Genomic DNA, 27,700 nt, shown 5'->3' on the forward strand with positions numbered 1-27,700 from the left:
AATTCAACAAGCATTTATTAAGGGCCTAGTATGTGCCAGAAACTCTCATAGATGGTAGATATTCCAAGAAAAGTCGTTGCTTTCATGGTCCTTACATTCTACTGTAGGAATGCAAAATACATATGGATAAGTAAATAAAAAGTAATTTTGGGAGTGATAGTTGAGTGAGTGATGAGAGGACAGGATCAGGAAGACCTTGGTATAGGCTGCAGCACCTAAGCTGACCCTTGAAAGAATATGGAGAGTCCAAGAAGTAGAGGTGTGGAGGAAAGCCTTCCAGGCATGAGGGACAACTTGAGCCATGCTTCAAAAGTGGGAGATAGAATACCCTATAACAGGAATGGCAATAAAGTTAATTTGACTAAAAGATAGAGGAAGTGAGGATAATTAATGTCCACTTTCACAGAATATAGTCTGGAGTTAGATGGGAATGGGCTTTAAATACCCAATAAAGAAATTTGTTTTTATCCTAAAGGTAGTAGGTAAGCAAGTCAGTTAACATCTCTTGATCAATTTCCTCATTTGTGAAATGAGAGGGTTAGCAAATCACCTGTCCAATTATGAATGTGTTTCTTTGTTATTTCCCCCAATAATGATTGAAACCTTCTTTTGTCTTAATTGACAACTGATTTTTCATGATTTGATGTGGATGAGAAAAATTCATTAATCTGCAAATTTGAAGGAAGTGGTACAGAATGGGTTTATCAGATTAGGATTGTTGGGGAAGGAGGGACAATCCTGATCCTTTTTATAGAGTGGCCCATGAGTTTGTTAGACAGACTGAGGGTGGTAGAGGGGCAGATGCCAGGAAGGAAAGACTTCACCTTTCATCTGCCAAGGTGGATAGAATACCACAAAACTGAGAATCTCTGTAAGAAGAATTGTCTGTAGCACTGGCAGGAAGAAAAAACTAGTCATGGACAGTGAAATGTGGGGAGTAAGGAAGAACATCCAGGAGGGCTAACTACAGAGACAGATAAGAAGTAAGGGAGTTGGGAGTTTGTAAAAGTAAATTCCCACTAAACATCTTTGGAATTGTTATTATATTTTAAAGAATTTTTGCATTTTCAGCATCTAAGAACTGGTAATTGATGATAGCTTACTCCCAAACTGTGGAGGGGTTCATATATTAGATCTGACCCTTCTAAGTATACATGCACTATATTGTGCCACTGGGTGAGCAGATAGCTCTGAGATCATAGGATTCAGAGCTGGAGAGAAGCTGAGAGATCATTGAGTCTAATCTCATCATTTTATACGATGCAAATTAAGAGGGGGAAGTGACCTTCCTGAAATTACACAAGAAATTAGTAGTGCCAATATTTGAACCCCAGGTTCTCTAGGTACACTGCTCTTTCTACTGTACCTTTATCTCAGAAAAACTCTAGACTATTCTTTATGGCCTCCAACTGTGATTATGTATAAAAAGATTATAAATACTTAATAATTTCTAGAGGACAAAGATATTTCTTACAGGATTCTGAAGTTGAGCCAATTAAATATTTTTTAAATTACTTTATAATAATACCACATTATAAGCATGAGACCAAGTCCCAATAGAGTTGAGCACTTTTAAGTCAGCTTAAATTGCATGAAAATTAGCATCTCTGGAGCTACCTTTGCATAAAATAAGCAGTGCAGAGTTAGTGTGGTTTCTCTCCCTACTGTCACCATCTTAAGCCCTGCCTTGAATTCCTGATTGAACAGATGATAGCATTTTATTTGAGGATAGTTCAGGCAAATACAGGTACAGTTTGGTGTACTTAGAATGATTACTCACTAAGGACTTTAGTACACGAAATTTACCCACCACCATCTGGATGAAGTTCTTCCTGATCCCCCCATTTGCTAGTGTTATCTCTAACTATCTGGCTATACTCACAGATTTCCCTTGGCCCACAGAATTAGGGGTGAAGAGATAGGATGCAGTTTAGCATTATTGCACAGAAGGTGCTCACCCTAAACAATTTGAATAGTAGTATAGTTTTTATCTCTAACTACAATGTATTAGTTATTTTTCAATTTATCCTGTATCCATATAGACATATACATATTGGAGGTGGGTGACACAGTGGCTACAGTGGATACAGCTGGTCCTGGAGTTAGGAAGACCAGAGTCCAGATCCAGATTCTGACTGACACAGGATGCTCCTCTTCACTTCCCACATTTCATTCTCCATAACCAGTTTTTTCTTCCTACCAGTGCTACAGACATCCCTTCTTATGGAGACTCTCAGTTTCTTGGTGTCCTATCCATCTTGACAGATCAAAGGTGAAGCCTTCCTTCCTGGGCTCCACTACCCTCAGATTGTCTAACAATCTCATGGACTACTCTGTGTTTAGAATCTGGAGTTCCTCTTTCCTCAGCACTCCTTATTTGATGTCCCTATCCCCTAACACTTCCTTTAAAGCAGGACCAGTGACCCTGAGCAAGTCACTTAACTTGTTAACCTCAATTTTCTCATGTGTTAAAATGAGGATAATTATAGCACCTATGTCCCAAGGTTGTTTTGAGAATAAAATGGGATAATACTTACAAATTACTTTGCCAAACTTAAGGTGAAATATAAATGCTGGCTATTATTGTTGTTGTTATTATTATTATTCCTTATTGTCTTCCCCATTAGGGCATAAGCTACTTATGAGTCCTATTTATTTCCTTCACAACCTTTATATTCTCAGCTGCTAGCACTGTATTTGGTACATATTAGTTGCTTTAAAGTGATTTATAACTAACACTAACTTTTACAATGCAAGCTCTATTCAGTTTCAACAAGAGACTATATATTGTGTGGAAAAGAGATAGCACTTTTTATAGTAACAAAGGACTGGAAACAAATAGGTGGGTTTCTAATAATGAACAACCAAACATTGTTTGGGTATAATGGAATATTATTGTACCCTGAAGAAATTTTGAATTTGAGGATTTCAAAGAAAACAGGGAAAATTATAAAGCAGAATAAAAAACAAATAAAGCAGGATCCCTCAGTCAACTCATCAAATGTTTGTTTAGTGTTTACTATATGCCAGACACTGATAAGAATATGGGAACAATGATTGAAAAAAAAACCTTTATTTCTAAGATGTTTACATCCTAGTGCGGGAGATAACAAGGATATATATAAAGAAAATAAGCATAAAAAAATTCAAAGTAGTTAAAACGGAAGGTCAATAAAGTAAAATAACATTAAAAGGCAGCTGAATTTAGATAAATTGTATTGAACAATCTTAGTTCTGAAGAACCAAAGGTTAAAATAGATTCTTTCTCAGTATTAACCCCCCATTTCCACTGAGGGGAAGGCAGATTGTAGAGAGGCAGAATGTCACAAATGCTATCAGACATGATTTTTTCAGTAGTCTGCATATTAGCCTTTTCTTTGTTTCAGATGAAAAAATGACTTGGTTTTTTAAAAATAACAAAACCCCAATATTCATATTCATTATTTCTTAGGGTACAATAATATTACATTATATGCACAAACCCACAGTTTGTTTTACTAATGTATATCCATTTTGTTTCCTATAGCAATGGCAACAAGTCTTTTTTTTTTCTTTAAAAAATAGGAGAGAGTAGAAACCCTATTATAGATCATAACTTAAGTTTCAGAAGATACCAACATTAGTTGAGTAAAAAGCTCTTGATAATGAATAAAATATTTGGAGTCTTCTCAACATTTTATTTACCCAGATTGAAGTCTAATAGGGAATTGGAATCAGCATGAGATTAAGGTCAGACACAAATGAAGGTCATACATCTCCCTTGAATGCATGCATACATCTAACAACTTCTGACTGTAATCTCACAGAATTGTAAAGCTATTTTACAACTTTCATTATGCTTATATACTTTTGGCATGGTCTCTCCTGTCTCCCCAGGTACATTTGATTCCAGTAGAGCTTTAGTCTGTAGTAAAGTGCTGTCTCATGCCTTGCTCTGAATAAGGGCCAAGAGATTAATTCTGATAGAAAATCCCTTGTGAGTAAGAAAGGAGGAAGATGTAAATCACAAGGAGAGTTTTATATTGCCAAGGATTTGAGAAACCTTTATTTTAACAGCTGACTCTAAGGCATGAAGTCCTGAGCTGAGATACTTAGTTCTCTGCTATCAATGCTACTCTTTTCATCCATGAACATAGAAAGCATACACTATGACAATGTACATGCAAATGGTTATGCATGCAGATTTCCCTTAGCTCATAGAATTAGGGGTGAAGAGACAGGACAGCAATCTAGCATTATTGTACAGAAGGTACTCACCCTAGATGATGGACCTTGCTCATTAATTAACCTTAATGGACTTGCCCATTTCACCAGTGTGACAATCAGGGTATCTGCGATGGAGAATACCATCTGTATCCAGTGAAAAAATTGTGAAGATTGAACAAAGGCCAGAGACCTTTAACTTTAAAAAAAGTTATCTTATTACATAATTTTTCTATCTCTTATACTTTATTTTTTTCCTTAAGGAACTTAGGAAATGTATACCATGGAAACAATGTAAAGACTAACAGACTGCCTTCTATGGCGGGTGGCGGGAGGGAAGCAAGATTAGGGGAAAAATTGTAAAATTCAAAATATATAAATAAAATAAAAAAGAAGGTACTCACCCTAAACAATTTGAATAGTGAGTATAGTTTGTCTTCCAAAAAACTCCACATTGTCCCCTGATATAATAGATTTGGTTTTGTAAGACCCACTCACTGGTAGTCATGCTTTGAAAAAAATATTTATTTTTGGAGAGATTAATGTAGATTAGGGAAAGCAGAGTAAAAGACAAGTGTTATGTGAGAAGTTTCCTTACAACAAAGGAAGGTGGTTAGTTAATATTCAGCAGAGTCAGGTCCCTCAAAATAGAGGTCAGGATAAAAAGTTTGAAAAGAACCTGCCTTTGAATTATCATTGTTAATTATAAACCCCTACTATGTATCAGGATATAAGGCTCTGAGAATAAAAAAAAATTTAAAGGGATTAAGAAATGTACAGTGTCTGGAAAAATGAGAGACTAATTATGAGAGACATTTTTGTAAGCAGATTTTTATTGTATCTATTCACCATTAGATATATCTGATTCTTTAGAAATGGTCTTTATCTCAAACAGAAGCCTAGAAACTTATTTGTTCCAATATCATTGAAAAGTGTACATACAAGGTATACAATAGAACTCTGAAACTCAAGGTGACCATATCCATGCTATCACATGAATGTTCACAAAACTCTTCAGAAATGAGAATTATTACAGGCACTTAAAAATAAAAAAAAGAAATTCAGTCTATTATAGGGGCTAAGGTTTTCATCATTCTGATACATATGCCCCAGCTAATTAATGATTTTCAAAAAAACAAAAAACAAATTCCTTTATAACAAAGAAAAGTATGCCGGAATTTGTTTATTTTTGACAGGGACTGGGTTTTTTATTTTGTCATTTCATTTTCAGCATCTGGCTGAGATAGGCAATATATATATATATATATATATATATATATATATATATGTCAAATTGAACCAATGTGCTATACTGTAGTGCCTCAATTCTCAAAAAAAGAAAAAAAAACAAAAATCTATCCTAACTTTCTAAAGAATGACTCCCAATCAATGAATCAATAGTGCCTGTCAGTACTAATGGGATGAACAGCCCTACATGTAGTATAAGAATTTCCTGACACCCATGGGCCATCTATATTTCACAAATTATAGGAGTCTTAGAAATATTTGGTTCAATTTATTTCTTCCCCCCCTTCCCCTCTCTTCTTTTCTGACATAGAGGATAGAGACCTGTAGCTTGAGTCACCTAGAGAGAAAGAAGGAAAATATAGAGGTAGACAAGCATATTGGTCTGAATTTCCTCATTTCAATTAATATAGTTTCTTAAGATCAGAGTCCAAGGGCATATTTTATTTCCTTCCTTCCTTCCTTCCTTTTTTTCTTCCTTCTTTCCTTCCTCCCTCCTTTCCCCTTCTCTCTTCCCCCCATCCCCAACTGGAAGTTCTGTCCTTCTTTTGTCTTTCTGTCATGAGCCAGTTTACTTCTCCTTATACACCTGGTGGCCCCATGACCCTAGGATCCATCGCATCAATACCACTCTTGTGGGCACTTGGATGACTTTAGCCCCACTGTAGCTTACAATTCCTAAATGTAAAAGATCCACCAGCCTCTTTCTCCTTAGAAACAGGGACTATATGCCTACCTCACCATACCCAGCTTGGTCCATAGGTTTTTGATGACTAGTCTAGTGTTAGTACAATTAGCTTTTGGTACATTGTATGTTTTTCCCCTTTCTAAAACACTCTAAAGCCGGAAACTTGAGGAACCTAAACTGAATTGGAAAATCAGTGGTGTATTATAGCGGTAATAATAGTGGTAATACTTGATCAACAAGTAGTTATTAATTCCTTCATAAAAGGTGAGGGAAATATTGGTATTATTGTTAAGGGTTCTTAATCACATCTGTACTGAGTTGACATCATATTCCTAAGACTCCTGTGTAATTTCTAACAATTATCCAAATGACCTATGGCCTCCTTTGTGGGAATACTCTTTCTAGTGATTAAACTCAGAACCCTTCTACTGATTTTCTCGTCCTGTGTAGTTCCACCAAGAGGGGTCAATCTCTCTGGAGTCTTCTTTTAGATCTCTTGATGTAGCATATATACTAATGGAGGGCACAGGCTAGCTAACCAGTATCCTTTGGGCTATTTTAATAACCAGCCCACTTCCTTTGCTTTCATCTCTGGTGATACAGTTTATGATACTTCTCTTACACAGTTCTTCCATAATGCTACAATCTGCTTATTTCCATCACAAGTTTCTCTATTGTATTAGTGCAACTTGCAACTAAAGTTCTTAGAAGATTGTGACATTCTGTGCTTTGTAGCCATATTACTGTCCTGAAAGAATATTAGTGTTTAACAAATGGGATTTTGTTTCAGGAAGAATTTTGGTCTCATTAAAAGCACTGTACCGTTTCCCAAAGCATTAAAAGTTTTTCTTTTTAATTTAAGGCAATGGGGTTAAGTGACTTGCCCAAGGTCACACAGCTAGGTAATTATTAAGTGTCTGAATTTGGATTTGAACTCAGGTCCTCCTGACTCTAGGGCTGGTGCTCTATCTACTGTACCACCTAGCTGCTCCCCTGCAAGCATCTTAACTTTCTTTTCTCCCATTTATTTCGGATCTCAGTTCATTGTTGTGGTAGGACAGCAATTTCCTATTACAGCTTTCTTGACCCTAACACATCATCCCATAAACCGCTTTCCCACCTGTACCTTCCTTGAGACCTAACTTTCCTAGTTGTTTCTTGGGTGAACCCCCCCCCCACAATCTTCATCCCCCCCCAACCTGAAACCTGATTGGCTCCAGCTTCTCTGAAACAATTTCTAGTCCTAGGACCCATAAAAAGTCCAACCCATGAGAATTCCCTTTCAGATGATGAGTTCCTGGGACCATAGGATTTGCTTGCCATACCCTAATGACATCTGCAGAAGAGCCAGGTGCCACTGTATTCTTATTGTATATTTTTTTCCTTTGTTAGGGCAAAATAAACCACCTTCATTGTTAAATGTCCAGTGACTTGTGAGTGCCTCATTTCATTCCAATGTCCAAGCTGAACTAAGAGGATGCTGGTTTAGAGCTGCACCAATAGCAATTGTTGTTCTTGTTGTTCAATTGTCCAACTTTTCATATCGCCATTTAGGGTTTTCTTGTCAAGGGTACTTACATGGTTTATCATTTCCTTCTCCAGGTCATTTTTCTGATGAGCTAATAAGCAGTTGAAGCTGAGTTTGAACTCAGGAATATGAGTCTTCTTATTTTGAAGCCCAATGCTCTATCTACTATGTCATCTAGCTGCCCACAACAATGTGGATGTACCATATTTATCTAAGTTGTTGCAATGATGGGTAATCCAGATGCATGTCATAGTCTAAAGAATAAACATTCTTTATACACTTGGCTATTATTGCATGATTTGCTAGGCCAGACTCTTTTGAATGATTATGAATTTCATTTAGGAGACTTGATTTTTCATTACTTCTGACTAAAATAAAATAATCATATTATTACACTCCCTTGTTCATAAATAGAAATTGTTATTCAAGAGATAAATATCAGTTCAACATCAATGACACAAGGTAGTGTGTTATTAATTATTAAGCTACCATGGCTTGGAGTTGTGTGGAAAGGCTTTATGGAAGAAGAATTTGAAATGAGTCTTAAAGTGTGAGTAGAATCTAAATAGATAAAAGAAAGAGTTGTAAGCCAAGGTTCAGAGTGTGAAAGCAGATGATATATTCTGTGGAAGAGAGTAGACTAATTCTTTAAAATGTTATGTTGTATATCAACTTGACATTGGCATATGCAACTTTGGTCTAAATCAACCAGTGAAACAATCCCTGGCAGCCAAGGACTGTGAACAGTCTGAAGCCAAAAAAGTTATAAATGATGAATCTAACAGTGAATGTACTATGATGACAGTGTCCTTGCTGGGTTTCCTCCTTCAAATCTCTGTGAATAAACAAGAGTCAACCTCCTACAGTCTAGACTATCATTTTGTTCATGCCACTCAGAAACTTGTATTGGCTCCTAGCAATTTCCTTGCAGATCCAACTAAAATTCCTGATGTCAGACCTTAAAATCATCTATTAACTAGCTCCAGTTGCTCTTACTTCTCTTTTTCCTTCTGTAACTGGCCTATGCACTTCTGTTCCAGTTAAACAAAGAAGTTCGCCAATCCCTCATGCAAAACCCTCTGTGTTGCCCACCTCAAAAGCACTGGACATGCTGTCCTTTTAAACTCTGACTTTAAAGCAAGCATACATGTAACCCACCAGGGGCAAGGGTAGAAACATAGAAGTAATGCTGTGTTGGAAAATCTGAGCATTAATTCTGGTTTGCCATTTCATATTTAACCTTAGGTAAGTCTCATTATATTATCTAGCTCAATTTCATCAACAGTAAAAAGAGGGGGTTGGATGAGGTCTTTCCTATAAATCTTTTAAACTCTAAATCGATAATCCTAATTCCTAATGATTGTACCTCCAGAGCATTGCTTTTGGAGAACTTCACCATTCAAACTTCTGCTACCTGAAGACTATTAGAATAGTTGGTATTTAAAGTCTACAATCTGTTTTCAACTTATCTTTATAGCTTTCATTCCACTTATCTACTTTATGTTCTACCTATATTAGACTGGTACTAGCTGTACCCCCACTTCACCATGCTATCTTCTGTCTTTGTACATTGGTGCCCTCATCCTTGGAATGTGTTACCTTCCCATCTCACTATTTAGAATTCATTTATTCCTTCAGGGCTGAGCTCATATCTGAAGCCTTCCTTTATATCTCTATGGCTAAAAGTGTTATCTCCATATTCTCATCATCTTAGAGTACTTTATATTTTTTACCACCACCATTATACTTATCTGCATATCATTGCTAGATAGATTCTCTATTTCCCCATTCCTTCCTAAAGAATGTTTCATTACTGTCATTGAAGTTTTTTTTGTTTTAATCAGAATCTTGAATACAGTAGATACTTAATAAATACTTTAAAATGAATTTAGTTCTTGTTCATTTGCAGTAAACTTAAAGAGATTAGAATTTTCCCCTAGCTATCACCCAGCTTTTGTTTAAAGTGAATGAAAATATCCATCAAAGAGCCCTGTAATGTTGACAAATTTTTAGGGATCTGAAATTTTGTTTTTTTCTGGATATTCATGTTTCTATGTTGTAAGGGTCCAGGAGAAGTAGCTAGGTGGAACAGTGGGTAAGAAGACTGGACCTGAACTAATAGAAGGACGAGATCTTTTATTACTTCCTTAGACAAATAATAGTTTTATGACCTTTAGTTTTCTCATCTGTAAAATGAAGATAATTATAGTACCTACCCTTCAGTGCTATTGTAAAGGTAAAATGGTTAATTGTAAAGTATTTTGCAAATCTTGTCATTATTTTTGTTATTGTTATTGTGTTATTAATTGGCTGAAATGATGAAATACCTGGATAGTCATCTAGAAAGGTGGTTGATTTTGTCAAAGATCAAATAAATGTTTTGTTTCTTTAGGGCTTCAAAGATAGAAATACCTTAGAGATCATCTAGTCCAGCCTCTTTTTCCATTTTACAGATAAGAAAGCTAAAGCCCTCAGAGGTTAAGTGAATTGTACAAGTTAGTGGCAGTTAGTGGCAGAACTGGGACCAGGTTTTCTGACTTCCATTTTGAGGCTTTATACTGAGAGTAGTATGATTGCAAGATAACTGGGTGGCACAATGGATAGAAAACTGGGGCTAGAGTCAGGAAGATCCAAGTTCAAATTCAGACTCAGACATATACTAGCTGTTTGACCCTGGGTAAGTCACTTAAATCTGTTTTCCTCCATTTCCTTATTTGTAAAATGAGCTAGAGAAGGAAATGGTAAATTTGTCCAGTATCTTTGCCAAGATGACAAATGGGGCCTTGAAAAGGACTGGACAACTCTCCTTGAATATAAGGGCAAATCTTCTCAAAAGAAAGGAATGGTCAGTAAAGATTTGTGAAAGGGAGAGCAAGGTGAGCTGGTAAGAAAAGAAGTACCCTTTGATCCAGCAGTACTGCTACTGGGTCTGTATCCTGAAGAGATTATGAAAAGGGTAAAAACGTCATGTGTGCAAAAATATTCATAACGGTTTTATTTGTGGTGGCAAAGAATTGGAAATTGAGTGAATGTCCATCAATTGGGGAATGACTGAACAAATTGTGGTATATGTATGTTATGGAATACTATAGTTATATTAGAAACCAGGAGGAATGGGAATTCAGAGAAGCTTGGAAGAAATTGCAAGAACTGATGTTGAGCGAGATGAGCAGAACCAGAAAAATACTGTACACTCTAATAACAACATGGGATGATAATCAATCTTGATGGACTTGCCCATTTCATCAGTGCAACAAGCAGGGACAACTTTAGGGTATCTGTAACAGTAAATACCATCTGTACCCAAAGAAAGAAATGTGGAGTTTAAACAAAGACCGAAGACTATTACCTTTAATTTTTTTTAAAGTTATTTTGTAATTTTCTTATCTCTTATGTTTTATTTTTTTCCTTAAGGATATGATTTCTCTCTCAACACATTCAATTTTGATCAATGGATAGCATACAGACAATGTAAAGACTATTAGACTGCCTTCTGTGGGGGTGGGGGTGGGAGGAGGGAAGTGAGATTGGTGGAAATTTATAAAATTCAAAAAAAGAAAAGAAAAGAAGAAGTAAAAACCCACTTAAACTTGTGGTTATATTTCTATTGGAGAACATATTCCATCATTCCAGATTCCTTAATACCCACCCAGTTGGGTATATTCCAACTTGCTTTTGGGTTAGTAGCAAGCTGGGTGATGGTATAAATACAATTTCTGTGTCAGAATCTGAACATAATGCCTTAGATATATTATACATTCAGAAAAACCAAAGTGACTTGCTAGGCTAAGGAAAGGAGAGAGAGAGAAAGAGAGAGAGAGAGAGAGAGAGAGAGAGAGAGAGAGAGCATAGTAGGTCCTCAGTGGGTTTTTCTTACTGATCAGGATTGTCAGTTTATCTTCCAATTATATTATAGCTTCTAATCTGGTCTTGGAGAAAACTGGCTTGCTTACTGTATTTCATATACAACACTGTATCTCCCATCTCTGTATCTTTGCACATGTTATGCTCCATATCTGGAATGTACTTTCTCTTCATCTTAACTTCATCAAATTTCTTCTTTGAAACTCAATTCAAGAAGATACAGAGAGCATTACATAATGTAAAATAGAGAATTTTGATATTAAAGTTTTTTGCACAAACAAAACCAATGCAACCAAAATTATAAGGAAATAGAAAATTGGGGGGAAATTTTGAATTAGGTATCTTTGATAAAGGTCTCATTTCTCAAGTTTATAAAGATTGAATCAAATTTATAAAAATATAAGTTATTCCCCAATCTATAAATGGTCCAAAGATATAAATAGGCAGTTTTCAGACAAAGAAATAAAAGCTATCTATAGTCATATGAAAAAATGCTCTAAATCACAACTGATCAGAGAAATTCAAATTAAAACAACTCTGAACCAACCTTTTAGGAGAGAAATATGTCCAAAGGTCTATAAAACTGTATGTACCCTTTGAGCTAGAAATATCACTGCTAGGTCTATATTCCAAAAACATCCCCCCTCCAAAGGGAAAAGGGCTTATTTGTATAAAAATATTCATAGCAATTCCTTATGTGGTGATTAAGAATTGGAAATTAAAGAAATATCCATCATTTGGGAAATGTCCATAAAAGATGTGTTTTATATATATACATATATATATATATATGTATGTATGTATATATATATAAATATTATGCTATAAGGAATGACAAGCAGGATGATTTCAGAAAAACCTAGAAAGACTTACATGAACTAATACATAATGAAGTGAACAGAACCAGGAAAATGTTGTGTACGGTAACAGCAGTATTATTCAATGAAGAATTGTAAAGAATTTCACTGTTCTCAGCAATATAATGATCCAAGACAACCCCAAAGTACTACTAATAAACATTCTGTCCACCTCCAGAGAAAGAGCTGATATAGATTAAATACAGACTGAAGCATGCTATTTTTCACTTTCATTTTTTCTTTTCTTTGAATATTCTTGTACAAAATTACTAATGTGGAAATGTTTTATATAATTGCATATATATAAAACTTATATCTGATTGTTTAATGGGTGAGGGGAAGGGAGAAGGAGGAAGGGATAGAATTTGGAGCTCAAAACTTTAAATAAATCTGTTTAAAAAATTGAAAAAATTAAGTTTAGATCAATTGCCTCTTCCTCCTTTGAACAATCTCTTCTTTCCCTCCTAACTCTGCTCCTAAGTAGTCCCTCCATCTGTTATACATATATAATAGAATTTCCTTGAGGTTGGAGTTTATTAGTTTTTGTATTTGGTCATTCCAAGTGCCTAGCACAGTGGCTGGGAATTCAATAAATATGTTGAACTGAACGGAAGTGATTTGAATTGAATTAGAATAAAATTGAGCTGAGTAGCTATCCTGCTGCTTTCAATGATTTTTTGAACTGAAAAATTAGTTTTCTGATGCTTCAGTCTCAGTTAATCAGAAACTCAGTGCAGACCTTGGGTGTTAATAAAATTAGCTTAATTCAACATTTTAAAAGACTGAATGGCGGGAATGATATTTTCAGTCCCAGTTCCTTTATAGTCCCCTTCTACCCACTTCCAAGTGGGAAATCATTTAGAGAAGATTTTCTAAAAGCAAACTGTAAATTACAAATGTCTGAGAAGTACCGCATGGCCAGAGTATTGTCTGCCTGCGTCGGTGCAGTCACTTTGCTGTTAACTCCCAGCCGTGGAGGGTGGAGTTTTTGTTTATCTGTTGCGTGGAAAAGCAGTCGTAGGTTTATTTCCCCCAAAGTGTTTTCAAGAGGGCGATTCACTATGGTTTTTTGATCCCCTTATTGAGTCTCTCTTCTCTCTCTCTCTCTCTCTCTCTCTCTCTCTCTCTCTCTGTGTGTGGTGTGTGTGTGTGTGTGTGTGTGTGTGTGTGTGTGTGTGTGTGTGTGTGCACACTATAACCCCATGCATTATTACCAGAGGAATGAGAAAACTTGGTCTGTCGGTCAGCTGGGCTTCCTTTAAGTGCATCATGCTGAATTGTGAATTGATTCAACCAGTGAAAAGAATGATACAGGTCTTGTGTGGTTGTGTGCCGGAGAGCAGGTGCAGCTCAACAAATGTCAAGAAATCCCAGATTTCAGAAGATGTGCAGAGTGATCTAGGAAGCCACAACATCTCAAGGCTAATGGAGATCTTAATGTGTTTTTAGAAGTGTGTTAATCAACTTGCAAAAGAGGCTAAATGTGGGGTGGGGAATAAGCCGCAAACACTCCAACATAAATCACTCTGGACCCACCGAGCATGACAGTCTGAGGAGGGTAATAATCTCTCCAGGAAAAAATTTACTGCAGTAATCAGGGAAGAGAGAGCAAGATATAGAGGGGGGACAAGGACCCCCAGAAAGTAAGTATAATCCATCTTTACACTGAGCTTATAGCAGCAGGTGGAAAGCCATAGTTTTCATTAACTGGTGGTGGTATTTAGCCATCTTTTACTGGATAGTGAATGAATGTTTGTGAATGTAGCATGCATATTGCCAGAGAAGATTTTTTTTGTTTGTTTATATGTCTCTTTTGAAGCATCTTTTAGTAAATTACATATAGCTGCTTATATATTGGGTCTTCAGATTCTAGACTGTAAAAAACTCTCAGAAGGAGACAGTCTCTACAGATGTCTGTGGCTGTTCATTTAAAGAGAACAGATTGCACTGCTGCTGGTTAAAACTAGGTGACCCTCCTTTACGCATATAAGTAATGCAGTTGGGGAGGGTGACATGGAGTGGGTACAAATTGATAATGAGTAGTGGGTGGGAGGAAGAAAGAAAAATATTTATTATAGTAGAAGTAGGATGCAAAAATCCTCCAAGTCTCCTGTCTGATTTCCCCCGGCTCCTCTACTCTTGGGAACTGATGCACACATTCGCATGCTATTGCCTAATGAGCTTGAGAGCATTTAAGGTTTCATTCCCAGACACTGTGAAGTGAGCAACATGTTGAAAAGTGACTTTAGCAAAAGAAATTACTGGCAAGCAAGGACTGATTTTTTTAAAATCTTTAATGATAATTATACTTTCACAGAGACATACTGTACACATAGTAGGCAGCAAATAAATACAAATAAATACCTAAAATTTAAAGAAGTTAATTATAATAGATCAGTAGATGTGAGAAGGGAATGCCCCAATATTAGGAAGAAATATCTAAATTCCTTCCAATCTGTTACATTCCACATCCTCCCTCCTTATTTCTTCCTTTCCCAGGTTTATTGACTATTATTTTAAAAGGGAGAAGAATTAGGGAAAACATTGTGATGTTTTCTTCAACCTTTGCCTTAAGCATTTCCAGTGAAGTGTGGGAAGATTTGGGCAGGGAGGCAGACTCAAATTGTTGAAAGTCCTTTCTCCTCATTCCTCCTCAGTTTAGAAGTTTCAGGTTAAAAACCAAAAATATTATGAGGAAAAATCTGAGGACTGCTCTTTTGCTGGGTAGGCAGGAAAACAGAATACTCAAGAGACTTGTAGCACTACCTCTTTGGTACTGTTGTTTTCTGTTCCAGATTAGACAGTGGACATACAAGTTGATGGGTCAAATGTAGTAAAATTTAAAAGAACTTTTTCTTCCTTTCCATCTACCTTCTTATAAAGTCATTTGTTGAATAATGTTTGTCCTTAGACTGAAGTGATTGAATCTGAATGTATATTATACTTAGAATTCTTACCCTAAAGATGGTAGGGGTTTGTTGATCACAGAATTTACAAAAACAGGTATTTATTGGTACTCTCCAGTACATGGTTTTTGCTATTCACCACCAACTATGTTAAGCCCTAAGGGGAATATAAAGAAAGGTTAAAACATAGTCCTTGCAAGGTTCATATTCTAACATGGGAGAGGACAGGATAAGAACCCTGTACATGTAAGATAAATACAGTGAAATTGGGAAGTAATCTCATGGGGAATGCACTGGCAGTGGGTGTGGAGGGGGAAATACCAGGAAAGGCCTTTTACTAGAAGGTGGGATTTGCCTGCAGATTTGAAGGAAACCAGGAGTCAAAGGAAAACTTTCCAGGAATGAGGGGAGTGTTTGCTATATATTATTTAGGAAAGTGGTGTCAAACTCAAATAGAAACAGTCCCTGCAGGCTACATATTGATTTAGAAAACTACATATTAAAATCTATGTTGAACTGTATTTTTCTTTTATTAAACATTTGCTAATTCCATTTTCATCTGGTGCTGGCCCATTCTTGAGAGGTTTGTTGTGAGCCTTGGATTTGATATCTCTGTTTTAGGTTATTCTCCTTATTTTGTAAATAAAGATACTTGAGACCAGTGAGGTGAAAGTCATATTTTTTAATGGAGCTGTGATTTCAACTGTATAGATAGCATCTCCTAAGGAGTTCAGGCTAGGAAAGAAGAAGAACATCTGCATTGCAAATTAAAAGTTTTGACAAGTTGTCTAGGGGACTTGTCTGGGATCCCCCAGTTGGTTGTGCTGATGGAGAACTCAAATTCAGTTTTCCTGCCTGAGGATAGTTCTCTAGCTACCATGCTACTGTTGCTTCTGATTCAAGGTCACATAGGTGGTAAATAGCTGGGCCAGGATTCAAACCTTGATACTAGGAAACTGCCTTCTTTCCAATAGGATTGAACAAGGATCCAGGCATCCAGAATTCAAGTCCTGAATCTGCCACCAGCTCTGTAAAGGGTGCAAAATTCTGTAGGCCCTGGGACTCAGCCCGATACCTGGGCAGCATGCTTTTTGAACTCAGTAAGATGGCTTGTTGATTAGGAAGTTTTTTAAGTGGTTTTAAAACACAAAACAACAAATGCTACTAACATTTTTGCTTTTAACACGTCTGACATTTGTTTCTTTTGTCACTTACAAAAAATAATAATGATGTGGCTTGTTCCAGCTAGGGATGGTGTTGATAGGTCATTCATCTTTTTTGTGTGGAAAGCCTCTGTTAGGAAAAAAAATGAAGCTATATAGGTAGTTTGGGGTCATTCTGTAAGTACAGTTATTTCTTAATCTTAGTGCTGGGCAGAGCACTCTAGCTCTGTTAGGCTGAATTTAATGCCTTTCTCTTTTCTTTGTTCAACCATTCCATCTATTGAAGAAGATGACTGGGTACCACTCTGTTGCTGGGTGTGGCTGCTTAACTGCTTGAATGGATTTTTGAAATACTAATGAACATACTAATGAGACCCCAGAAACGAGGTGAATATTGTCCCATCTAAGAGCTAAACATGTCAGGTTGGCTTCTCAGCTCTGGTCATAGCATGTCTACAAGCAGGGTCATTATATCCATGTAACAAGTATGCATTTCAAAGAAGAGAATAATGGCAGCTTTGTATATTTATCTCAGTAATAATAGTTAACATTTATCTAGTTCTCTAAGACATACAAAACCCCTCACATCTCATTTGAGATAATATCTCATCACAACAACCCTGCAATTTATGTACTATTACCCTGCTTTTCAGATGGGGAAATTAAGGTTGGTAAAGATTAAATAATTTGTCTGGAGTCATATAGTTAGTGCCTTTGATAGACAGCATTAGAACTCAGGTCTTTTTTATTCCAATTCCAGCTCTTTATACATCCAGGCCATAGTAAGTGCACATGAACACTAAGTATGCAAATGAAAGATAAAGATTTTAGGGGTGTAGAGCTCACTTAATGCTACTATCTACCCTTGCATTTTTATTAATTGTTTGTTTGGGTTTTTTTTTTTTGCAAGGCAGTAGTATTAAGTAACTTGTTCAAGGTCACACAGCTAGGTAATTATTAAGTGTCTGAGGCTGGATTTGAACTCAGGTCCTCCTGACTCCAGAATTGGTGCTCTATCCGCTGTGCCACCCAGCTGCCCCCCTTGCATTATTTTTAAGCGTTTGAGCCCACAGTATAGGTTTTCTTATTCCCTGATGTAACCACATCATCTGAAAGGAGGCTTAATGTATTTAATTTGAATGTGCTTCAAATTGATGGAGTATGAGATAGATTATATCATATATTTGGAACAGGAAGAATGCTTTCCAATGGCTTAACAATCCCTTAAGAAAAAAAAATGTCTGTTAGTGGAAAAGATAAGGATTTCTAGATATAATTTCCAAATGAATTGTTCTAATGCACTTTGCATTTCAGTCTGAAAGTGAGAGAACTTCATTCTTAGTATGGTAGGAAAAAACATAAGTCAATCAGCACTTTGTGTTAAGACCATCTCTAACTAGTTTGTGCTCCTACTGCCCAAAATGGGAATAGATAACGGCACTTACAGAGACTCTCAAAATCTTATTTTAGTTGGTGAGATTTCCCCTTTTCTTCCTTTCTTTGCTTGATAACCTCTGCTCTTTTCCCTTGTTTGTCCTCTTTGAAGAAGACCACAATATCAGGGAGGTGATATTATGACAAGCCCATGAATTGAATTAGAGTGAGGGGTGTTGTGCCAGAACCACCTGGGTCCAGTGGCCAGATATGGATCAGGATGACTAGAGATGGCCCTGGATGCGAGGCAGTTAGGGTTAAGTGATTTGCCCAAGGTCACACAGTAAGTGGCGAGTGTCTGAGGTCATATTTGAACTCCCATCCTATTGACTCCAAGGTCAGCACTCCATCCACTGCATCACATAGCTGCCTCTAAATTCTAACCGTACCCCTACCCCTACTCAGATTTTCAGCTAAAGATGAAGCAGAAGAATAAGAGGACCTGTATCATTTACAACTGAAGAATAAGTTATATTTTGGAATTGGCTCCATAGTGATTGACTTGCATGGTTGATACTGATAATAACCAAATAGCAAAAGTTGTGCAGATCTCTCTAAAATTAAAATGTGCAGTGAAGACTCCCCCATTGAAATGTGCTTGTGAGCAGAACCTGGGTTTTTTAATTTGTTTGCCTTGTCTTTCTTTGTACCTTCAGTGCTGATCACAGTCCTTCACACAGAGTAAGCTCTTACTGATTGCCTCAGTGATGAAGGATCATGTGTTTTGAGACACACCATTTTTCATTTGAGCTTTTCTTTCATCTATATTTTTTTTAAGTTTGTTTTGAAAGACAGACTATAACTGCTTCACAACCCATTGGGTATTCTTTTCCCCTAAACTGCCACTCCTTTCATAAAGGAGAAAATTAATCCACTTAAGTGATCTAATGAAATAATTATTTTTAGATGCTTTATTATAATTATGGTTCAGGGCTGCTTTCAGTGGAAGTTGCTGCATTTAGTCCACAGGATTGCAAATGTTAGATTGGACTCTGAAATTTGCATCAGTTCCATCCAGCATCCTATGACATGTGCAACCTAGTGATGTGGGAAATGAGGCATTAAACATGAATTTATGAGTTACATTACTGGTTATAGTACTAGTCTTGAAAGAGCTAAGTTAAAATACCAAAACAAAACAATACTTACCTGGTTCTTAGTGATAAAATCCTGTTTATTTTGGCAAGTTTGTGGACAAAGGAGCTAAGGCTTTCTGGTTCTAGCTGCCCAGAGATAAGCTGTCTTTCTCAATTCCCAGTCAGTGATTTATAATAAGATTTTTTTTCTCCCTCTTGTTAACTGGTAAAGTAACATTGCCATGCACATTTCACTTGTCTAAATAGAAATTCCATCTTGGCAGTAAGATGGTCTTCAAATTCTTTCCAGTGTGAACTTGTTATAAAACTTATTAAAGAAAAAATTCTAGGTATAGGCTTCTCTCTGGTACATTGCTATAAGAGCAAACCTTGTAGTACTGTATTTGCACTTTACACAGTGATGGAGAATAGAAGTGAAAGGATGGAAATGGCTGTGGCCCTCAGAGAAAACCCCCAGCAGAGAACGGCATTTTTTTAGGTTAATGTGGTGTGGAGTCTGATAAGTTCATGACACCCAGAAGAGAGAGTATGATGAGCTTGGAGGTGATACACCAACAAAACAAGACAGTTCTGCCCTGGATAATAAACTGGAATATATTCCTGGCAAAAAAGAAGATGGCAGCCAAGCCAGGCAGCATCATGAACTTGTGTCTGGGGCTGAGCAGGCAAAAACAGAAGTATCAGTCATATATATCCTGTATCATAGGTTCATCCAATCAGACTAGTAGTTCCATGTGTTCCATGAGTGAGAATCTGTGCTCAATATTAGAGATTCAAATCCAAAAGTGAGATGTACCTGCCCTCAAAGAACTTCCATTCTACCAGGGAATATAAGATAATCACCAGAGAAGTAAATACAGGAGATATGCCCTCAATATGGGTGGGTGGCTTGGGGCAGACACTAGCAACTATAGACTTCTTGAAAGAGGTGACATTTGAAATGAGCCTTGAAGTTAGCAAGGGTTTCAAGAGACAGTGGTGAGGAAAGAGCTTTCCAGGTATGGGGAGACAGTCTTTTAAAAAAGAAAGAAACAGAATGCTGTATATAGAGAAGAGCAAGCATTTTGGTTAGGCTCATTTATATAGGTGGATGAGTGTCAGGTGGCACAGGAGATTCACTATTGGACCTAAAGTCATCTTTCTGAGTTCAAATGGGCAGTGTATGTCATTTAACCTTATTTGCCTCAGTTTTCTCATCTGTAAAATTAGCTGGAGAAGGAAATGACAAACCACTCCAGTATCTTTGCCAAGAAAACCCCAAAATAGGGTCATGAAGAGTCGGGAAGACTGAAACAAATGAACAAAAATAACATCATGGTTAATGCCAGAGAATAGCATAGAATCAATCTTAGTCTTTGTAAGGCAATGGGGTTAAGTGGCTTGCCCAAGGCCACACAGCTAGGTAATTATTAAGTGACTGAGGCCGGATTTGAATTCAGGTACTCCTGACTCCAGGTCCAGTGCTCTATCCACTGCACCACGTAACCTCCCCAAGAATCAATCTTGAAAGATGGACTAGAGCCAGATTATAGAAGGCTTTAAAAGTCAAACAGAGGAGTTTATAATTTAACTTAAAAGAACTGAAGAGGGGAGCAGCTAGGTGACACAGTAGATAGAATGCTGGCCCTGGAGTCAGGAGGACCTGAGTTCAAATCCAACCTCAGACTTTTAATACTTAACTAGCTGTGTGACCTTGGGCAAGTCACTTAACCCCATTGCCTTGCCAAAAAAAAAAAAGACCAAAAAGTGCTGAGGAGCCACTGAAGCTTTTGAGTGTCATTGTTAGACCTGGGATTTAGGAACATCAGCTTGGCAGATATGTAGAGGACAGATTAGAAAGGAAAGAGACTAAATACAGGAAAACCAATTGTCCAGATGAGAGTTGATGAGGACCTGGATCATAGCATCAGAGATTTAGTACTGGAAGCAACCTTGGAAATCATCTGCACCAATCCCATTATTTTACAAATGAGGAATTTGAGACCCAAAATGAATCAGTGACCTGCCCAAGATTGCACAGGGAGTGAGTAGGAGAGCTGGAATTGAACCAAATCTATTTGCAATACTTTTTATGCCCCACAATGAAGCTGTTGGAGAATTTTTATAAAGGAGGAAAGAAAAGAAAGGAGACTGCTCATTTTCAGGACATCCATTCTGGAAATGCCTTCACATCCCTTCCTTCAATTCCCCTGCTCTGCATGGCCTGCTCTGATCCTTTATTATTGTCCTAGCTACTCACAGCCCCCAACAAATAGCAGTCAGGAAGGATCCTCTCCCAAGAGATAAAGTGGTGGGAACTGGGCTACGGGGTGAATGATACTGAGGGCCATTTTGTTTTGTATCCCACAGGTCCTGAAGATGGCATAGTCTAGAAACTCACCTTCCCTTGAGGTTGTCTGTGGGGCAGCCTGGGTCTCAGGCTTTGTTTGGAACTGACGGAACTTGTCCACCACTTGCCCGAAAACCTTTCTCTCCTAATTCATGAGCCAGCAGGATGTGGTCGCTGTGCTTTCAGAACGCCTTCTCATAGCTGCGTACAAAGGCCAAGCGGATAATGTGGTGCAGCTTATCAACAAGGGTGCCAAGGTAGCTGTTACCAAGGTAACAAGAGGAAAAACTCTTTAGAAATTCCCTGGGAACTAGCCTACCTCCTATCATTGTCTGCAAGACTGTTCTTTTTGGTTCACAGCTTTAAAAAAAACTACTGGGTTTTGTTTGGTTTTTTTTGATGACGGAAGGGAGGAAACAAGGGGGGGGGGGTTCCAAGTGCTTTTATTTTGTTTTTCATGTAAAGCAAATTGTAATTCACATTTGACAGACATTAAAAATCACAGGGATTTTTAAAATCAGTATAAATCTCCCCCTCTGTTCATTTTACCAAAATATGGCAAGAGAAAATTGAATATAAAAGTATATAATATAAAACCTATTCAATAACCAATTTTAAAATGTGTATTAGATTTTGAGGGCTTTGCCCACTCCCTAGCAATGGATAAAATAGTATTTCTGGGAGGTTTTCAGTGACCTGATTTTATTGAAGTTCATTCTATATTAAGGGTGTGTGGGTATATGTGGGGGGTATGGGTATATGAGATAGACCCCTTTGGCAGTCTTTTGAAACTCATGAACTCCTCAGAATTGTATTTTTAAATACCTAAAAGAAAATAAATAGATTTACAAATAAAATCAATTATATTGAAATACAGCTAGTTGGCTATCTAGCTAGCCTTTTATTTTTGCAAGGCAATGGCGTTAAGTGACTTGCCCAAGGTCACACAGCTAGGTAATTGTTAAGCGTCTGAATCTGGATTTGAACTCAGGTACTCCTGACTCCAGGGCCGGTGCTCTATCTACTGCTCCAACTAGCCACCCTAGCTAGCTTTTTAAAAAATTTCACAGATACCAGGTTAAGAACCCCTGTATCTAAAAGACAATTTGTTTAAAAAGCAAAACAAGGTAAATTATGTAATAAAGTTAGTAGACTGGTTTATATATATAGACTGGACTGTTGGAACTTTGAGAAAAGGTAGGAGAGTAAACCTTGTAATTTTCAAAAAGGTAAAGTTTCATCACTCCCTTTTCTGAAGTTCTTTTGGTCTGTAGCACCTACTGTAGACCTGATTGCACCTTTATAACAATCAATCAATAAACATTTATTAAGTACCTCCCATGTCTCAGCCACTGAAATACAAGTAGAGGCAATAGATAATACTTTCCCTCAATCTAATGGAAAAAAGCTCACAAACTAATCAGAGGAATGAAGTGTTTCCTTGTCTCTCTGATATGATTAGAAGCTACTCAAGGGCAGGATCTGTCCCTCATACATCTTTTGTCCTCATACACCTCAGCACCTAGATAGAGACAGGGATAGGAATTGGATGAGTGACTTCATTGGTCTAAGGAGATTCCTGGTGAGGAAACTCCTTCCAATGTATATCCAACCCTTCAATATAACTTTTAGTCTTAGAGAATTGTCTAGCATACTGAGATTTCAGAGAACTTGTTTGGGATCACACAGACAGCGTGGGTCAGAGACAGGAGTAGTATTTAGCTCCTCGATTTACTATCTATATACTGTGCCATGCCATAGGTGCTTAATTAATACTTGCTGACTGAATTGAATTTCAGTGCAAAAAAGAAATCTAAATAATAATTGAACATGAGCCAGATCTCTCTTATTCCCAATTCCTTCTCTATCCTGTCATCCTATTTTTTTTTCAGAGCTATAAAATTTCAACATTTACCCAGATGGAGTTTTTGAAGATGAGTTGGTGGATGAGCTTTCAAATAGAAGTTAGATAGAGCTCTCCAAAACCCCCCTTTCCCAAGTAACAGTATTGTGGAGTAGTGGTCATAAGTGCTGGATATTATCCAAAAAAAATCTTGATTCAAACTTTTTCTTTTAGCATTTATTAGCTGAGTGATTCAAGGCAAGTCACTTAATCCTTCTGGATTTTGGTTTCCTCATCTAGAAAATGAGGGGGTTGAATTTGTCTCCAAAGTGCTTTTCAGTGTTAAATCTATGATCCTGTGATCTCTGAAGGCTTCCATATCATTTTATTCTAGCTTCATAATCTGCCTTTGTGAGGGGTTGGGATGAGGTAATTGGGGTTAAATGATTTGCCCACAGTCAAACAACTAGTGCCAAGTATCTGAGGCTGAATTTGATTCTCCTGACTCCAGATTTGGTGCTCTCTTCCCTGTGCCTTATAACTACCCCATACTTGCCTATTTTTAATAACCCTCTAAGCTTTCCCCCATCTGAATTGTTCATTTTGTAATCTGCATCATTCCACACAAGTCTTCCCACGTATCTCTGTAATCATCTCTTCATTTCTTATACCACAATAGTATGTCATTACATTCAAGCATCATAATTTATTTAACCATCCACTAACACATTCACCATTCAGGACCTTCCCACAATTTCAAACCAGGTTCTGAAATATATATTATTTTTAAAAATAGCATACCATGCATGTTCTTTATATATTATTTGTCTATATCCATGTACATGTAGCTATATAGCTACACAAGTAGATAAATATATCTATACTATATGTGCATAGTGTATATGTATTCTAGCCAGCTAGCTAGTGCTTGGTAGTTGGCTGGCCCACTACATATGAAAGCCTGACCTGAGATTTTCACTGGTTCTACTTATAAGACTTTTTGACATAGATATCCTAATATCAACTTGGATTCAACATTTTCAAAGTCAGAATCAACCTTCCCCAAACCAATTTTCAATTTGCTGTGTCTATTAATGTTACCACTTTTCTTTCTGTCATTTAGATCCAATACTTCTGGGTCCCAATTGATTTCCCCCCCGCTTTGAATTAAAGCATTTATTAAGTGCTTACTGTTCGTAAAGCATTGTGTGAAGCCCTGAAGATACAAACAGAAAATAGAGATAGTTTCTTCCTCAGGTAACTCCTATTTAATAGGGAGAGACCACACAAATAGCATGTTAAGACTACAGTATCTAGAGTGATCTTAACCAGGGTCTAGCCAGGATTAACCTTTTTTTCTTCTCTCTCCCTCTCTGCATACCTATTTTCACTGCCAGTACCCCTATTCATTTTGTCAACACTTTAATCTTATCTACTGAAACAGTTCCTCAGTGAGACTTTTAACTTCTAGTCCAGGTTTCCATTCCATTAATTCTGGGGGATCATCTAGATTCATCTTGGAACCTTGCTCAGAAAATTCCAAGAGGTGTCAAAGTAACATGTTGCTGCAAAACTCCCATGTTTTTTATCCCTAAACTGTGAACATGTCTTGGGGAACTATTTAACAAAATAAAAAAAAATACAGTACAACATAGACAATGTTAATTTGTGGCTTTCTAAGTTAATATGATTTTTGCAGACATCCCTTTCTATTTAAGCTTGACTCTAGTGCTCCTCAGGATGATATCCTAACCCTCTCATTCTGGCTAGCATTGAAAGGATCTTCAAAGTCTAGCAAGAATTCTATTTATTTGGGCAGCTAAGTGGCACAGTGCATAGAGCACCAGCCCTGGAGTCAGGAGTACCTGAGTTCAAATCTGGCTTCAGGCACTTAATAATTACCTAGCTGTATGGCCTTGGGCCAGCCACTTAACCCCATTGCTTTGCAAAAAAAAATTCTATTTATTCATTTTAATTTCTTATAATTCTCCATTGAGCTCTCTCTACCATTTAGACTGACTTGTCTTTTCAGTATCTCCCAACCAGTTCATGCTCAATCTGTTTTTGCCATATTGTAGAAGACCCTTTCCCATATTCTAAGTCTGTCAAAATTTTTCAGGAACTAATTATATTCCATGAGACTTTACCTGATAATCTAGCTTCCATGGATACCCCCTTCTATTTTTCTTGTCACTCAGACTGTTACTCAAAAACATATTCCCTCACATTATTATTTAACTCTTCGATGTATATATGCTTTGCCTTTCCAATTGAATCACAACTTTATGGAGATACTATATTCTTCCTTATAATATTTACCATCCTATATATATAACTTATAATTCAATATTTTGGTAATAGTAATAATAATAATAATAATAATAATAATCAGCCAGAATTTACATGGCTTACAAAATGCTTTACAAATATTATCTAATTTGATCTTCACAAGGAGTCTGAAAGATAGGCACTATTTTTATTCCCATTTTACTGTATACAGAGGTATACAGAAGAAAGTGGGATGTTTTTACCTGTTCACATGGCTGGTTAGTCAGTGTCTGAAGTCCAATTTGAACTCAAATCACTGTCACTCAAGAGTCTGCAAAAGACAGAAATGCCAAAAGTAACATAATTATAGACCTCAGCTTATATTTTATAGGGGTCAGGGAAGTCATAGAAATACTGAATGGATCTCAATGTGTCCTTTCCCAAGATAATTGTATTAATTTGAATACTGTTTCCAGAGGTCAAGTTGCAAGTGATGTTGGAAGTGCTCTGTGCCCTGGGAGGTGGAATGTCTTAAAGGTGATTAGGAAGTGGCAGCATGATGTGGGTTAGGGGTGGGCTAGGAATAGTGAAGTCTCAAGAATCAGAAGCTAAATCAAGTGCTCTTTAATCATTGCTCTGAAAGTCTATTGTAAGGAACCAGAGATTTTTATTTAGCATCTATTGGACTACATTCTGATGTCTCATTGACCAATATGAAGTAGAATTAAATACTTCTGGCTCTTTTCAAGGCAAGAAGTCAAGAACATTGCCAAGAAAATGAGAAATGAGTGAGAGGTCTGGCTTCTGATTAATTTGACTCATATTTAAGAGTGTGAGATTCATAGGGAAGAGCAGATTGACTAAGCCTATCTGCTTCTGGATTGCTTTTTTAATTCAATTATTTTTCATTCCATGTTCATGTTCAAATTAGGAATCAAAGATTGTGGGCCAAAAAGACACTGGGGAACCAGCTAAATTTGGTTAGGGTGTTTTTTTGTCATTGGAATAAAAGTCTCTTCATCTCCAGCATCTTGCACAATGCCTGTTACATAATAGACACTTCATAAATGCTTATTGATTGATTAAATAAAGCTGAGAGTCAGGCGGGTATTTGTCCTGGGTGGGTGGTCCTTTTATTAGCCAGAGGTTTATTTTAACTTCTGTGACCTGGTGCTACTGAGGTAGCACCTGTAGAAGTGAGGTTAGCTGATGTCACACAGTTAAGCAATTATTTAGTACCTATTTATTTAGTTCCAGACATTGTACTAAATTCTGGAGATACCAAAATAACAAACAAACAAAAAAACCCAGTTCCTTCTCTGAGAGCCCATAGTCTGATTGACCAAACTTTTTTAGCTTACTGTGAGGGAGGGGCAGCTAGGTGGCGCAGTGGATAGAGCACCGGCCCTGGAGTCAGGAGTAGCTCAGTTCAAATCTGGCCTCAGACACTTAAATTACCTAGTTGTGTGTCCTTGGGCAAGCCACTTAACCCCGTTTGCCTTGCAAAAACAAATAAACAAACCTAAGATTACAGTGAGGGCAACTCACCTAAATTGCAGAAAACATTTTTAAATTAAAATTTCATTTTTTTAAAGGAAAAACTATTAGTTTTCTTTGAAGTCTGTTTAGTGGTAACCAAATAGCTTGTATCTTGAAAGTTTCATTAAGGTGTTTTTTTTATCCCTTACTAACTTTTTCAGGAAGTGAAAGGGACTTCTTCCCCTTAGACAATGAAAGTAGTTCCTTTACTTCTTTACAATGTCATTCTCAGGATCATCATTCAGAAGTAAACTAGATATGCCTCCCACCCTGAGATGATGCCCACTTCTCAGGGTCACTTAAAAAGGGTCATTCTTTTTTTTTTTTTCGTTTTTTTTGCAAGGCAAACGGGATTAAGTGGCTTGCCCAAGGCCACACAGCTAGGTAATTATTAAGTGTCTGAGGCTAGATTTGAACTCAGGTACTCCTGACTCCAAGGCCGGTGCTCTATCCACTGCGCCACCTAGCTGCCCCAAAAAGGGTCATTCTTAATCTGAGTTTTTCAAAAGACTGATTATGACTTGAGATTATCCATGAGCTCAGTCATGTATATATGCCTTGACTAATAAAGCTCTATGGTCCATAATGACATGACATTTTAACTAATAAACTTCAGAAGATGTTTTACTTCAGGGAAACAAAAGCCATCTAGTCTCAAAATCCATGTCATAAATGCTGGTGCTTCCCATTGGCATGTCAATGGCTAAGGAAGAACCAGGAATAGACTCAAAGGATT

At 37.1% G+C, this 27,700-nt stretch overlaps 1 protein-coding gene across 7 annotated transcripts in view; it reads left to right on the forward strand.

Annotated features, from left to right (window-relative positions):
• ANKRD6 (ankyrin repeat domain 6) overlaps positions 1-27,700 on the forward strand; it is a 261,561-nt gene that overhangs the window by 142,178 nt on the left and 91,683 nt on the right. For 4 of the 7 annotated variants that reach the window (XM_074187154.1, XM_074187153.1, XM_074187152.1 and 1 more), the window contains one exon: positions 21,335-21,586. The exons of 2 other annotated variants lie outside the window; for them this stretch is intronic. In XM_074187154.1, the coding sequence (XP_074043255.1) occupies positions 21,467-21,586 (120 nt within the window). In that variant the 5' untranslated portion in view covers positions 21,335-21,466. The remainder of the gene's footprint in view (positions 1-21,334; positions 21,587-27,700) is intronic. One more of the 7 variants, XM_074187155.1, reaches the window with a different exon arrangement.

Source organism: Macrotis lagotis, chromosome 5 (genome assembly GCF_037893015.1).
Source record: "Macrotis lagotis isolate mMagLag1 chromosome 5, bilby.v1.9.chrom.fasta, whole genome shotgun sequence".
Classification (NCBI taxonomy): domain Eukaryota; kingdom Metazoa; phylum Chordata; class Mammalia; order Peramelemorphia; family Peramelidae; genus Macrotis; species Macrotis lagotis.